The 14,714-nt window shown below is 37.0% G+C and overlaps 1 protein-coding gene across 1 annotated transcript in view; it reads left to right on the top strand.

Moving 5' to 3' along the window:
• Positions 1–14,384, top strand: part of txnrd3 (thioredoxin reductase 3) — a 35,553-nt gene extending 21,169 nt beyond the window's left edge. The window contains exons 10-16 of the mRNA XM_039771122.1: positions 396–488; positions 619–695; positions 2,173–2,329; positions 3,462–3,569; positions 4,357–4,452; positions 7,230–7,364; positions 13,392–14,384. Coding sequence (XP_039627056.1) covers positions 396–488; positions 619–695; positions 2,173–2,329; positions 3,462–3,569; positions 4,357–4,452; positions 7,230–7,364; positions 13,392–13,454 — 729 coding nt within the window. The 3' untranslated portion in view covers positions 13,455–14,384. The remainder of the gene's footprint in view (positions 1–395; positions 489–618; positions 696–2,172; positions 2,330–3,461; positions 3,570–4,356; positions 4,453–7,229; positions 7,365–13,391) is intronic.
• The last annotated feature ends 330 nt before the right edge of the window (positions 14,385–14,714 follow it).

Genomic DNA, 14,714 nt, shown 5'->3' with positions numbered 1-14,714 from the left:
ATGTTACATATAGTCACAATTGATTGGTGTACATAATTATACGTTTGGTTATGATGATAGTGTCTGTATGTAAGAAAATGCATTGAAATTATTAAAATGGTTATGTAACATTGCCTAATAGAATGGTTTGGTCTTTCTGAGGCTGCATGGTTTATCTTTTATTTCCCTTGAGAGTTGTACGATATTTGTACCCTTTCTGCATATATGCATTGTTCGGTGCTTAATTCCTATTTCAGAATGGTTCTTACTTTCAAAGAGAGTTACCTTTCCATGGGAAGGCAAGTGACATTCCTGAAATAATGAAGAGGAAACTACAGAAGTTTTGCAACAAAATATTATTATACAAAGATTCATTGTTCAAGATCTACTGGTGTAATTGTTTATTATCTTAATAGGTTGAACAGCTTGAGGAAGGAACACCTGGAAGGTTAAAAGTAACAGCAAAATCTACAGAAAGTAATGAGGTTATAGAAGGTGAATACAACACTGTAAGTAAAGGTACACTTTTAAAAGCCAAAAAAAAAAATAGTGCTGTATTCATAACTACTTTGCTCATGTAATTTAATACTGTGATTGTTTTCTTTTTGTAATGAATATTGTTTTTATAATCCTTGTTAGGTTTTGATAGCAGTTGGCCGTGATGCTTGCACCAGAAAAATTGGTCTTGATAAAGTTGGGGTCCAAATCAATGATAAGTATGTGTCTTATTTATCTTACATTTTTTAAAAACTTGGAATTTTCTAATGATTCTGTGTAATTTCTTACCTGTTAAGTGAAGGAAATTCACTTAATGACTCGCTAAATGTATCTTTTGATGTTAATCATTAGGTATGTGCATGTAAGTACAAAGAGGACTCTTTCATTTATGTTAGGTAGAATGCCCAGAGGGGGCTGGGTGGTTTCGTGGCCTGGAACCCCTGCAGATTTTATTTTTTCTCTCCAGCCGCCTGCAGTTTTTTTTTTCCTGTCCTCCCTGGCTATCGGACCTTACTCTTATTCTATGTTAATTAGTGTTGTCTTATTCTAATTCTTACTTTGTCTTTTATTTCTCTTTTCTTTATCATTACTTTGAGCTACATTATTTGTATGAAAATGTGCTATATAAATGTTGTTGTTGTAAGGAGAGTTCTTACATCTGTGATTCTTTACTTATAACGAGATGATCTCAAGTAATGTACTGTTTTTGATTACAAGAATATTCTTCTATGCTACCAGCTGCTCGGATAACTTCCATCTACCCACTGTCCAGCATAGCACATGTCTGGCAGTGAATACAGTTAGTTTTGACATAATCACATTATGGGTGTAAATTATTCAGAATGTTGTCAACCTATTGATGACTGTTGTGGGTTAGTTAGTGAAATTGCTGTAATTGTGCACTGGATTCTTAAAGCAAATCTTTCCACAGTCCTTTTATTGATGATTTTAAGAGAGGAATAGGCAGTAGTAATGTCTGTTCTTACATATTAACATGGTGATATGATTGACAGCTATCAATTACATAGCACCAAGAGAACACTCCTATATTATTCATACATTAAAAATGTTTGTTTAAAAAAAATTGTTTTTACTGCATTCACTTTAAAATGAGGGAAGCATTGTGGCGCAGTGGTAATGTTACTGCCTCGCAGTAAGAAGACCAGGATTTGCGTGCTCTCCCCATGTCTTTGTGGGTTTTGTCTGGGTGGTCTGGTTCTCCCTCACTGTCTAAAGTAATGCAGATTAGGTGAATTGATGACTTTAAATTGGTCCGTGTGTGTGTGTTTGTCTTGAGATGGACTGGTGCCCTGTCCAGGGTTTGTTCCTGCATTGCACATTATGCTTGCACCCTCCGCAACCCTAATGTGGATTAGCGGGTTAGAACATTACATGACTTGATTAACTTGTTGATAGCTGTAAAGTGCCTCCTTTAAATGTGTTGAATAGTTTCGTTAAAATGTTTAATTTGGAGCAAAATAATTAAACCATGCATAATTTCAGTTACTTAGCTGGGACATTTTATTTATTTTATTGCCATTCATGAGCTATGTTTTCTGTATTGTCCCAGAATGTTTTTGCAAGAACTTCAGAATGTCAATTTCCAATTTTATTTTCGTCTGAATAGTACTGGTATCTATATTTGGAAAGTGTGTTGTGAAATGTTTTTGGTTATTATTATCATATGCTTTATAGGAATGGTAAAATTCCAGTAAATGATGAGGAACAGACAAATGTGCCATATATTTATGCCATTGGCGATATCCTTGATGGGAAACTGGAACTCACTCCTGTTGCAATTCAAGCTGGAAAACTGCTTGCACGAAGGCTGTTTGGAGGGTCCTCTGTAAAGGTGCGGGTTTTTTTTTTGTTTTGTTTTGTTTTTTTTTGTTTTGTTGTTTTTTTTAAATAAAACAGTTCTGTTCTGTAGCTTATTTATTTGTATTGATACTTTCTTTAAAAAAGAACTGATAAACCGAATATTTATAAAATACAAGGTGTGCTTTGTGATTTGATTTCAGTAAATGATTAATTATTCATATCTAGTAATACATTTTTGAATTTTACAGCATTACAAAACTGCAGCACTGTTTTTGGGTAAATATGCACTTAGCTATTAGCATATAGTGTTGACCTAAAATTGCTTGTGATGCTCCACCTGCGTGGTACAAGGGTAGTGCTGCTGCCTCTCAGTAAGCAGATAATTGGTTTGCATCCCACGTCCTCCCTTATGGCTTGATAAGAGGAAAGTGGAACATTTTGGCTTTGGTACTCTGAAGTATCTGTGACACATCCCAGCCAAGCCGTACTTTTCCTATTGTAAAATATGGTGGTGATGGCATATAGTGATGGAGATCTATTCAGTAGGGGGAAATGGCAAGAATATTCATGTATAGTACACAGTTACTGAATCAGAACCTGTCAGAACACTGAAATTCTGTAAGAAAGCATATTAGCAGAAGAATGATCCAAAGCTGCTGCTGTTACTTAAAATGGGGGGAAAGAAATAACTCTTTGAGAGATGTGGCCAGAGTCCTGGAATTAATGGCTTGACCATAGTAACTGTCCATCACCATTTCTCCACCTATCTGATCAAGGCTATGAAATAATTACACCTCCCTCCCCCACAACCCAACAAATGATGTGTACGTTTTAATAGAAATTACTCAAAACGGTTATTGTCTGAATATACGGTGAAGGCACTTCAATAAATTATTTAGCCAACTTAATCAGTATAAAAAAGCATTAATATCGTAGGTTCAGTTTTAAGAAGGGGAAACACAAATAATTTTGAGGCTGGAATAATTTGCGCTGCTGTATTCTTTGATAAGCAATAGACCAGTTACATACTTGTCAGTTCAAATAACATTTCTCATTTGATGTGGATAAATGCAATACTTTGTCTATTGAACATGTTTAAAACAAATGTTCTAATTGTGTATATATTGTCTCTTTTTTTTTTTTTTTTTTTAATATGTATAAAGTGTGACTACATAAATGTTTGTACCACAGTCTTTACACCTTTGGAATATGGTTGTTGTGGTTTATCGGAGGAGAAAGCCATTGAGTTGTATGGGGAGGAAAACCTAGAGGTGAGAACTTCAATAATGCTGAATTATTGTTTAGGATGTATGTATTAATTGAACTTTATTTGATAAATCATTAACTTTTATGTAAAGAGTACCTGTACAAATGGTATCATTACTGGACATTTCCCAGTTGTCTAGGCTCTAAATTTTTGCAGGTAAAAAATACACACCTCCAAAGCCTAAACTTGCAAAGAGAGTAGAAGAATAGAAGGCTAAAAATACTCTTCCGAAAGTCATACACTCTTGCTGCAGTAGATGAGCTGAATTGTATTAGACATTAATTGGCAGCAGTGCAACTATTTTAAAAAACTATTTTAAGCTTGTTTTATACTGTAGAGTAATAAAAAAAGTGTGTTTTAATTTCCTTGGAAAGTAAGATGTACAGTACTTTAAGTATTTGGCATAAACAATAACAAACATTTTAACATATTCCAGTTAAAGAATTGTCTTCTCATTAAGAAATGGTTTATATGTATGCCAGCAATCTTGTTGTTTGCATTCCTACTAAGAACGAACTGATGCGATTTGCATTATGTAGAGATTCAACACACACACACACACTGCCCTTAATTTGTATGTTTATCTTTCAAAAAAAGTGCTTAATAATATACCTTACTATTTAATTTTTGGCCCTGCTATGAACTGGTGCCCTAATCCTCACAGCCCTAAATCAGATTAATTGCATTTGTCATTTCATTTGTTTAGTTTTTATAGAAAGAATCTTATTGCTTAAAAGGTGCTAGTTAAATGATGATCCTGCTAAAGATATTTCTGACTTCTTTTTTAATAGGTATATCACAGTTTGTTTTGGCCTCTTGAATACACAGTTGCTGGCAGGGACAATAATAAGTGTTACTCCAAAATTATCTGCAACAAAATGGATAATGTAAGTATTTTCCTGAATCATTGAAATGGTGATCTTATTTTATTTTTTGATGCATCCTAAAAAGTTAGTCTCTTTTTATCACAGATAAAATATGAAAATTGGTAATATCACATACAGATCTTTATGTGCACAAGTGTATAAATGAATTAGTATGATGATTTTTCTCTTGTATGTTTAGCGTTTAAAACCATCATATTCCATGTGGCAGTAGATTCACTGTCCATTGTAACTGTGTGTCTGTTTGTACGATCATGTGTTTAGATTTTACTTTACTGTGTTGCTTGGGACTGGTTGTAAAGTATTGTTCATACTATAAGTGGTCCTAAAGATTACATATATCCTTGGAGTCATTTAAGTTTAATTGAAGATAAAGAGAAGAACGGTAACATGTAGCATACAGTACATTTTTACTATACACATAATTGTTACAATTATGTTGAAATACATCAAGAACACAATGGTGCCTTTTCACTAATGTGAGTTCTTTACTGTGATATTAGTTTGATTCAAATTGCTTTGTAATTTTAACTTAAATGTATTCATGCCTTGTAAAAATACAGAGATCTGACAAGGTCTCAAGAAATTTTGTGTAGTATTTGAATAATAAGGTGAATAAATGCTAATTAATCAGGCTAAGAAAGACAGGAAGTTAGCCTTGCCTTATTACAAAATTTCAGTCAATCTTTAACAAATAGAAAGTGTTATGAGGTGGTTGTGATGTAATGTCCTTTATAATGGTAATATTCTAATGCACCCTTTTCTTTAATGGGAAAGCTATACATTTGTTTCTGTGTCTTGTTATATTTCATCCCTCTTTCTTAAATTACCCTATTGGTATATTAATACGAAACTTTATAGTTGTCAGGTTCGAGAAAATGTACCTTTTTTAAATTGCTCTTATTACCTCTTTTTTTCTTTGAAATTATGTGAATTTTCATAATTGCATTGTCAAATTTGACATATCTTTATGGTCAATGATCCTTAATGCTGTAGTCAATTAATAAGTTCTGTTAATGCATAACTTGTTGCAGTAGATCATCTTTAACATGCCGTTTTACCATCCTGTATTGCATAATTTTCTACAGTAAGCTATACTGTACACTTAATTTATTTTTGTTTGATAGACTTGTAAATGGAGTTGAGCTTGGCATGTTAATAGGAGAGTTTATTTACACACACAGTGATATTTGAGAAGTTAAATGAAGTTTATTGGATTTACAGAAAGTGTGCAATAATTGTTCAAACAAAATCAGGCAGGCACCACAAATTTGGGCACCACAAAAAAAAAATGAAATCAATATTTAGTAGATCCGCCTTTTGCAGAAATGACGGCCTTTTAAACGCTTCCTGTAGGTTCCAATGAGAGTCTGGATTGTGGTTGAAGGTATTTTGGGCCCTTCCTCTTTACAAAACATCTCTAGTTCATTCAGGTTTGATGGCTTCCGAGCATTCACAGCTCTCTTTAACTCACACCACAGATTTTCAATTATATTCAGGTCTGGGGACTGAGATGGCCATTCCAGAACGTTATACTTGTTCCTCTGCATTAATGCCTTAGTGGATTTTGAGCAGTGTTTTGGGTTGTTGTCTTGTTGAAAGATCCAGCCCCGGCGCAGCTTCAGCTTTGTCACTGATTCCTGGACATTGGTCTCCAGAATCTGCTGATACTGAGTGGAATCCATGCGTCCCTCAACTTTGACAAGATTCCCAGTCCCTGCACTGGCCACACAGCCCACAGCATGGTGGAACCACCACCATATTTTACTGTAGGTAGCAGGTGTTTTTCTTGGAATGCTGTGTTCTTTTTTCTCTATGCATAACACCCTTGTTATGCCCAAATAACTCATTTTAGTTTCATCAGTCCACAGCACCTTATTTCAAAATGAAGCTGGCTTGTCCAAATGTGCTTGAGCATACCTCAAGCGGCTCTGTTTGTGCTGTGGGCGGAGAAAAGGCTTCCTCTGCATCACTCTCGCATACAGCATCTCCTTGTGTAAAGTGCGCGAATGGTTGAGCGATGCACAGTGACTCCATCTGCTGCAAGATGATGTTGTAGGTCTTTGGTGCTGGTCTGTGGGTTGACTCTGACTGTTCTCACCATTCGTCGCTTCTGTCTATCCGAAATCTTTCTTGGTCTGCCACTTGAGCCTTAACTTGAACTGAGCCTGTTGTCTTCCATTTCCTCAATATGTTCCTAACTGTGGAAACAGACAGCTTAAATCTCTGGGACAGCTTTCTGTACCCTTCCCCTAAACCATGAAGGTGAACAATCTTTGTCTTCAGGTTATTTGAGAGTTGTTTTGTGACCCCATGTTGCTACTCTTCAGAGAAAATTAAAGGAGGAGGAAACTTACAATTGACCCCTTAAATACTCTTTCTCATTATAGGATTCACCTGTGTATGTAGGTCAGGGGTCACTGAGCTTACCAAGCCAATTTGAGTTCCAATAATTAGTTCTAAAAGTTTTGGAATCAATAAAATGACAACGGTGCCCAAATTTATGCACCTGCCTGATTTTGTTTGAACAATTATTGCACACTTTCTGTAAATCCAATAAACTTCATTTCACTTCTCAAATATCACTGTGTGTGTCTCCTATATGATATATTTAACTGACATTTTTTATCGTAACAACCAACGATTTATACAGGAAAATGACTATTAACAAGGTTGCCCAAACTTTTGCATCCCACTGTGTGTGTGTGTGTGTATATATATATAATTTTTTTTATTTTTATTTATTTATTGTTTTTTTTAAACATCTTTTTTAATTCTAGGAACGTGTGGTAGGATTTCATTATCTAGGCCCCAATGCTGGTGAAGTTACCCAGGGATATGGTGTAGCCATAAAATGTGGGCTAACTAAAGAACTTCTTGAAACAACAATTGGCATTCACCCAACCTGTGCAGAGGTAATTTTTGACATTTTAACTCTTTTTTTTTTTTTTTTTTGTGTGTTTTGTTTCTTCCAGGGCTGAATATTTTTCCAAAAACTAACTTTTTTAAAAAAAGAACACAAAGAAATGGTTTAACGTATCAAATCAACAACAAATATTTATTTTTGATAAATATTAGTGTTTTGCATGTTGTATGAGCCTAGATACTATATGATTTCTTATACTATGATTTCACATACATATCTCACATATATTACACTACCCTTCACCATGCAGCTTGATTGGCATTCATCCAGAGAATACCACAATTGGCAGTTCCGCTGTTGGTGCCCCGTTCTTACAGATGAGAGCAGGTTCACACTGAGCACATGTGACAGATATGAAAGAGACTGGAGTCAGCGTTGTGAACATTAGGCAGCCTGCAATATCATCCAACATGACCAGTTTGGCTATGGGTCAGTGATGGTCTGGTAGGCATACCCTTGGAGACTTGCACAGACCTCCACGTGTTAGGCAACTGTACCCTAACTGCTGTTAGGTACCGGGAAGAAATCCTCAGAGCCAATGTCAGACCTTATTCTGGTGCAGTGGACCCTAGGTTCCTACTGGTGCAGGACCAAGTCCGGCTCCATATGGCCAGTGTATATAGGCAGTCCCTGGATGACGAAGGCATTGATGCCATTAATTGCCCCTCATGTTTCACCAGAGCTGATGCCAATTGAGAACCTCTGGGACATTATTTATTGGTCCTTCCAATGCCGCCAAATAGCACCGCAAACTATCTAGGAACTCCCTGATCCAGGTATGGGAGGGGATCCCACAGGACACCATCCACTGTTTTTTCAGGAGCATGCCCAGACGTTGCCGAGAGTGCATAGAGGCAAGTCTAGGACATCCACACTACTGAGTCACATTATGAGTTGCTGTGATGAAATTCATGCAAGTTGGATCGAACTTTGATTTCAGTTTTTGACTTTGATTTTTTGGTGTGATGTTGTTTCCAGCCCTCAGTGGGTTAAGCATTCCCTTAATTTTTTTGTGCAGTATATTTTCTGTTAAATTGTGCTACTGATTAATTGTGCACAGTAGTGCATCTCTTACCTGCACTAATGCTAATTAACGCTGTGGTACTCAGATTTGATATCAGGTATTCACCCCCTCAAACAGATAAAAAGTACACTTGTTTTTGTATAGGAGAAGACATGACTTTTTCCATTCCTAACTTACAGTTTGCATTAACTCACCAATTGGGTTGAAACACACGGCACTCAGAGTGATATTCCTAAAAATGCAGGTTCACTTATTACACACAGTTTACCTTTTAAGACGCATGCACTGACAGAAAGTAACATTTCCTGTTTCCTTATACATGCACATTTTGTATTTTCCATAGCCAACGAAAAATTTTCATCCGGTATACCAGATCAACAGGTTTATTTATTTATAATCCAACATGAATTCTAGATTGTTAGACTTTAATATTTCACACCTAACACTGTTGTCCCACAGGGGAAACCCAGCCACAGGGGTTTCTTCGTGCCGGTCCCAAGTCCGGATAAACAGGGAGGGTTACGTCAAGAAGGGCATCCGGTGTAAAATTTTGCCAAATCAATATGCGGAGCCCTGGGTTAACGACGACCGCCACCAGTAATGTTAGCCAATAAGTTGCTGGCGGAAATTGGGCTACTATTGGCCGAATAGAGGCAGGGGGTAGATGTGTCCAGAGGCAGGAGGAAAATAGAGTGGAACTGAGGGTAGGAACTTTGAATGTTGCCAGTATGACTGGTAAGGGGAGAGAGTTAGCAGATATGATAGAGAGAAGGAAGGTTGATATATTGTGGGTGCAAGAGACTAAATGGAAGGGGAGTAAGGCTAGGTGGATCGGAAGTGGATTCAAATTATTCTGTCATGGTGTGGATGGGAGGAGAAATGAGGTAGGAGTTATTCTGAAAGAACAGTATGTGGAGTGTTTTGTAGTTGAAAAGAGTGTCAGGCAGAGTAATGATTATGAAGCTGGAAATTGGAGGTGTGATGATGAATGTTGTTAAGGCATATGCACCGCAAGTTGGGTGTGCAATGGGTATGAGAAGATTTTTGGAGTGAAGTGATGAACAGTGTACCCAAGGGATAGAAAGTGGTGACTGGAGCAGATTTCAATGGGCATGCTGGTGAAGGGAACGATGGAGACGAGGAGATGATGGGTAGGTATGATGTCAAGGAGAGGAATGAAGAAGGTCAGAGGATAGTGGATTTTGCCAAAAGGATGGACATGGCTGTGGTGAGTATGTATTTTAAGAAGAGGGAGGAACATAGGGTTACATCCAAGAGTGAAGGAAGATGCACACAGGTAGATTACATCCTATGCAGAAGAGTTGATCTGAAGGAGATTGAAGACTGCAAAGTGGTGGCAGGGGAAAGTGTAGTTAAGCAGCATAGGATGGTGGCCTGTGGGATGACGTTGGGGATCAAGAAGAGGAAGAGTGAGGGCAGAGCCAAGGATCAAATGGTGGAAGTTGAAAAAGGAAGACTGCAAGGTTGAGTTTAGGGATGAGGTGAGACAGGCACTGGGTGGCAGTGAAGAGTTACCAGACAGTTGGGAAAACTACAGCAGATGTAGTAATAATCAATCAATCAACATTTATTTATATAGCACATTTTCATGCAAAAAAAATGTAGCTCAAGGTGCTTTACAAAATGAAGAATAGAAAAATAGAAGACACAATAAAAAATAAACATAAATCAACATTAATTAACATAGAATAAGTAAGGTCCGATGGCCAGGGTGGACAGTAAAAACAAAAAAAAATAAAATAAAATCTGTAGGGATTCCAGACCAAGAGACCGCCCAGTCCCCTCTGGGCAATAAAGGTGACGGCAAGAAGGGTGCTTGGCATGACATCTGGAAGGATGGAGGAAAAGGAAACCTGGTGGTGGAATGAGTAATTGCAGGAGAGTATACATAGGAAGAGGATGACAAAGACGAAGTGGTATAGTCGGAGAGCTGCAGAAAGTAGACAAGAGTACAAGGAGATAAGGCACAAAGTGAAGAGAGAGGTGGTGAAGGCTAAAGAAAAGGCGTATGATGAGGTGTATGAGAGGTTGGACACAAAGGAGTGAGAAAAGGACCTGTACCGATTGGCTACACAGAGGGACTGAGCAGGGAAAGATGTGCAGCAGGTTAGGGTGATAAAGGATAAAGATGGAAACGTACTGACAAGCGAGGAGAGTGTGTTGAGCAGATGGAAGGAGTACTTTGAGAGGCTGATGAATGAAGAGAATTAGAGAGAGAAGAGGTTGAATGATGTGGAGATAATGAATCAGGAAGTGCTACGAATTAGCAAGGAGGAAGTAAGGACAGCTATGAAGAGGATGAAAAATGGAAAGGCTGTTGGTCCAGATGTCATACCTGTGGAAGCATGGAGTTGTTTAGGAGAGATGGCAGTGGAGGTTTTAACCAGATTGTTTAATGGAATCTTGGAAAGTGAGAGGATGCCTTAGGAGTGGAGAAAAAGTGTACTGGTGCCGATATTTAAGAATAAGGAGATGTGCAGGACTGACTGCAGTAACTACAGGGGAATAAAATTTATGAGCCACTGCATGAAGTTATGGGAAAGAGTAATGGAAGCTAGGTTAAGAAGTGAGGTGATGATTGCTGAGCAGCAGAATGGTTTCATGCCAAGAAAGACCACCACAGATGCAATGTTTGCTCAGAGGATGTTGATGGAGAAGTTTAAAGAAGGCCATATCATCTTACATCTTAATATGTAAGAATTGTACAAGATATGTACGAGGGAAGTGTGACAGTGGTGAGGTCTGCAGTAGAAGTGACGGATGCATTCAAGTTGGAGGTGGGGTTACATCAGGGGTCGGCTCTGAGCCCTTTCTTATTTGCAATGGTGTTGGACAGGTTGACAGATGAGATTAGACAGGAGTCCCCGTGGACTGATGTTTGCTGATGACATTGTGATCTGTAGCGATAGTAGGGAGCAGATTGAGGAGACCCTGGAGAGGTGGAGATATGCTCTAGAGAGGAGAGGAATGAAGGTCAGTAGGAACAAGACAGAAGACGTGTGTAAATGAGAGGGAGGTCATTGGGATTAGGTTGGGAGGCAAAGTCAGAGAGGTGAGATTGCGTTGGTTTGGACATGTGCAGAAGAGAGATGCTGGGTATATTGGGAGAAGAATGCTAAGGATAGAGCTGCCAGGGAAGAGGAAAAGAGGAAGGCCTAAGCGAAGGTTTATGGATGTGGTGAGAGAGGACATGCAGGTGATGGGTGTGACAGAGCAAGATGCAGAGGACAGAAAGATATGGAAGAAGATGATCCACTGTGGCGACCCCTAACGGTAGCAGCCGAGAAAAGATGACTGTTTTCCTATATGTGGCATATCTGTCAAAGGTGGTGGTTGTTGTTGATACATGCATTACTTCATCAAAGGTAGCTAGGGAGGCTTGAAAATTAGGATTATCTCTTACCTCTTATGCCCCTTCTGACCCTGGCTGGTTTATGGAGGATGTCCTCTTTTTGGTATGGCTGCTATTGATTGAAAGGTCTTTCACTTGCATGTTGATTTTTGCCAGACTTTGGATTTATGAAGTCCAAACCTTCTTGAAATATCTGCATCACCTTGTCTAGATCAATGAGCGCAAATTACTTTTTTTTTTCTTTTTTTTTTTTTTGTTCTTAGAATATTAGCCAACCTGCTTTCTTACTATTTTATTCGCTGTTCCTAATTCATCATTTTAAATATTTAGTTTCATTGGCTAGTTCAATCATTGAACCACTTGATCTTGCTTTACCTTCATGTGAAAAATAGAACTAAGGGTTCAATTATTTTTGAACTTGCATTTCTGTATGCCATGTATTTTGCTTAATTTTCTCTCAAAGCACATATATTTGTGAATAATTACAATTTATTTCAATTATTAAACAAATTCTCCTAAATTTGTATTTTGTGGTTTTAAGAAAAGAAAAAAGAAAAAACTAAAAAATGGGTTCACAAACATGACTGTTAAGTGATTTTTGAGTAATAACATCGGTCTGCAAATTGCTCTATTACATCCAGTTTTTGAGAGGTGCAGGTGTAAAATGAAGAACAAACATTTTAGTGAAAAAAGTAATATTTTTAAATGCATTATTTGGACTTGAAAACATTAACACATTGTTTGAAATATAATTATTGCTTACAAAAAATAGTCAAGTGGTAGTTCCCAAACCCACTTTATAATGATCATCTGAAGGTGTTTTCACAGTGGAATGACCAACAGATGTCTACATATATACATATACATACTTCACTTTCTGCGGTGACATCTCTCCATGTGAGTGATGTCCTTTTGAAAATCCTCCCATGTTCTCAATATAAAATCAAAATGAGATTGGTCAATGGTTTGTAAAGACAAGTTGCACCCAAGTGCAAGGTAGGAAGAGAGAAGCTCCACTAGTTCTTTGTATCTTTCCACTTCAGTTTTCCCAAGGAAATTATGGCCCTATTATTATTATTATATATATATATTTTTTTTTTTCCTTTAACAAACTTACCTGTTGCCTGGTCAAGACAATGAATGGATCAAACCAACCTTACATATTTCTGTAAACAACTTAAATATCAACTTTATCTTTTCGGAGGGGGGAAAATGTGAATGTATACATTTCTAAATATATAATTCTGACTTATTTTGAAGGAATAAGAAATGAGGAGGGGAAAAAATACTAATTGAGAGCAAAAACTTAATTTTTGGTTGTTTCCACCTCATGTAATTTTAAGACCAGCACAAAATAGTCTTCAAATGTTCTAAGCATGAAAAATAATTGTGCCATTAAACAAATGTAACTGATTTCCCACCCCCCAACTGAATCTGATATACAGTGGAGATGGTTTGTGGTAGAGAAATTCCAATATTAAAAATGGATTTAGCACCCCTACATTTATACAGTACAAAAATTATTTTTCTGCTCAGTGCAGACCAGTATATGTAGCACTTCTGAAACTGTATATTTTACATTTTGTGTTAAATTGCAAAAAATCTATTTTCTGTTACAGATATTTACAACATTGTCTGTTACCAAGCGCTCTGGAGCTGATATCTCCCAAAGAGGTTGCTGAGGATAGATCCCTGCTGTGCCTAACTTCTGCCCACTCAGTATCTAATTTTTGCTTTGGCTTATGGCTGTCTAGAACTGCACCAGTAAGTTTCTCAGGTAATTTTACACAACAAAGAGAATATGCCTGCTATTGATGGAGCAGGGTTTATCATACATTTGGCCAAGCAAAATTAGAATGACATGTTACTGGGTAGACAGTTTAACAGCAGGGATATGTTTAGAATCTTGGATCCAACTTGTGCTCAGAAATGCCATCCTGGCAGTTTTTGACGTCTTAGCCCTGAACCAATAAGTTGGTGGACTGGGACTGATTACTTCTGAGCAACATTTAGGATTTCAGATGGCCGTACCTCCTTCAGAAATGACCTTAAAGACACAGAAAACGAACAGACTTTTATTATGTCATACATTGCATTCTAATCTTTATTTTTAGTGGAATTTCTTTTACTGTCAGTTTCTGTTCACCTTGTATTGTTTTGTTTCTGGTTGTGCTTTCATTTGCCTAACGTTTTCTTCAGTCTATTAAATCTTTTAACCATAAGCACACTCCAATCTAGTCAATAATTAGCATCCTTCTATGAAGAATATACTGTACCCCTCTCAATAATGGAATTTCCTTCAAATACATTTTTGTTGGTTTAACTATACATGTATTGGTAAGCTTGTTAATTTTATTTCCTCCATTCTTTACTTTTTGTTAATGTATCAAGTCTGTTCACTTGCAACCTATACATAAGGAGGGTAGCAGTGCTGTGTAGGTAAGCTCCAAAAAAGCAATGTTTTTTTGTGTTCTTACCTCAGTGTTTGAATGTATAATTAATAAATATTTAAGAATGTTTTGAAAGCTGATACTGAAGGTATTCTGTTGAGACTGTAATATTATGTCCATATTTCTTAATGTTTTTGTCTCAATAAACAGTATATACGCGTCCTTCTTTGTCATGTGTTTTTTTACCTGGAGTATTTCTTGAAGTCTTGAAAGCTCTATTACTCAGTCTCTGTAGAGGTTGGCTAGAATTGCAGTTCCAATAAAATACATAATTTGAGTGAATATGCCGTTGTAATATCCTTTGTCCTTTAATGTTATGTATATTACTTTCAGATTAACCAGTACCTTGCAATAACTGCTAATTTTGTCACCGGTATGTAAAATGTTACAACATTTTCAAACTTTCACATGAAATATTTTTTATTCTCCTTTTTCTTTTTTCAACCTGATGACTGCAACCAAAGCAATTAATCTGTGCTGCTCTGTTTAGGT

The sequence above is a fragment of the Polypterus senegalus genome, chromosome 12, assembly GCF_016835505.1.
Source record: "Polypterus senegalus isolate Bchr_013 chromosome 12, ASM1683550v1, whole genome shotgun sequence".
In the NCBI taxonomy this organism is placed as follows: domain Eukaryota; kingdom Metazoa; phylum Chordata; class Cladistia; order Polypteriformes; family Polypteridae; genus Polypterus; species Polypterus senegalus.
Note: the sequence above shows the minus strand (reverse complement) of the source record. Positions and strands in the feature narration are given on the sequence as shown.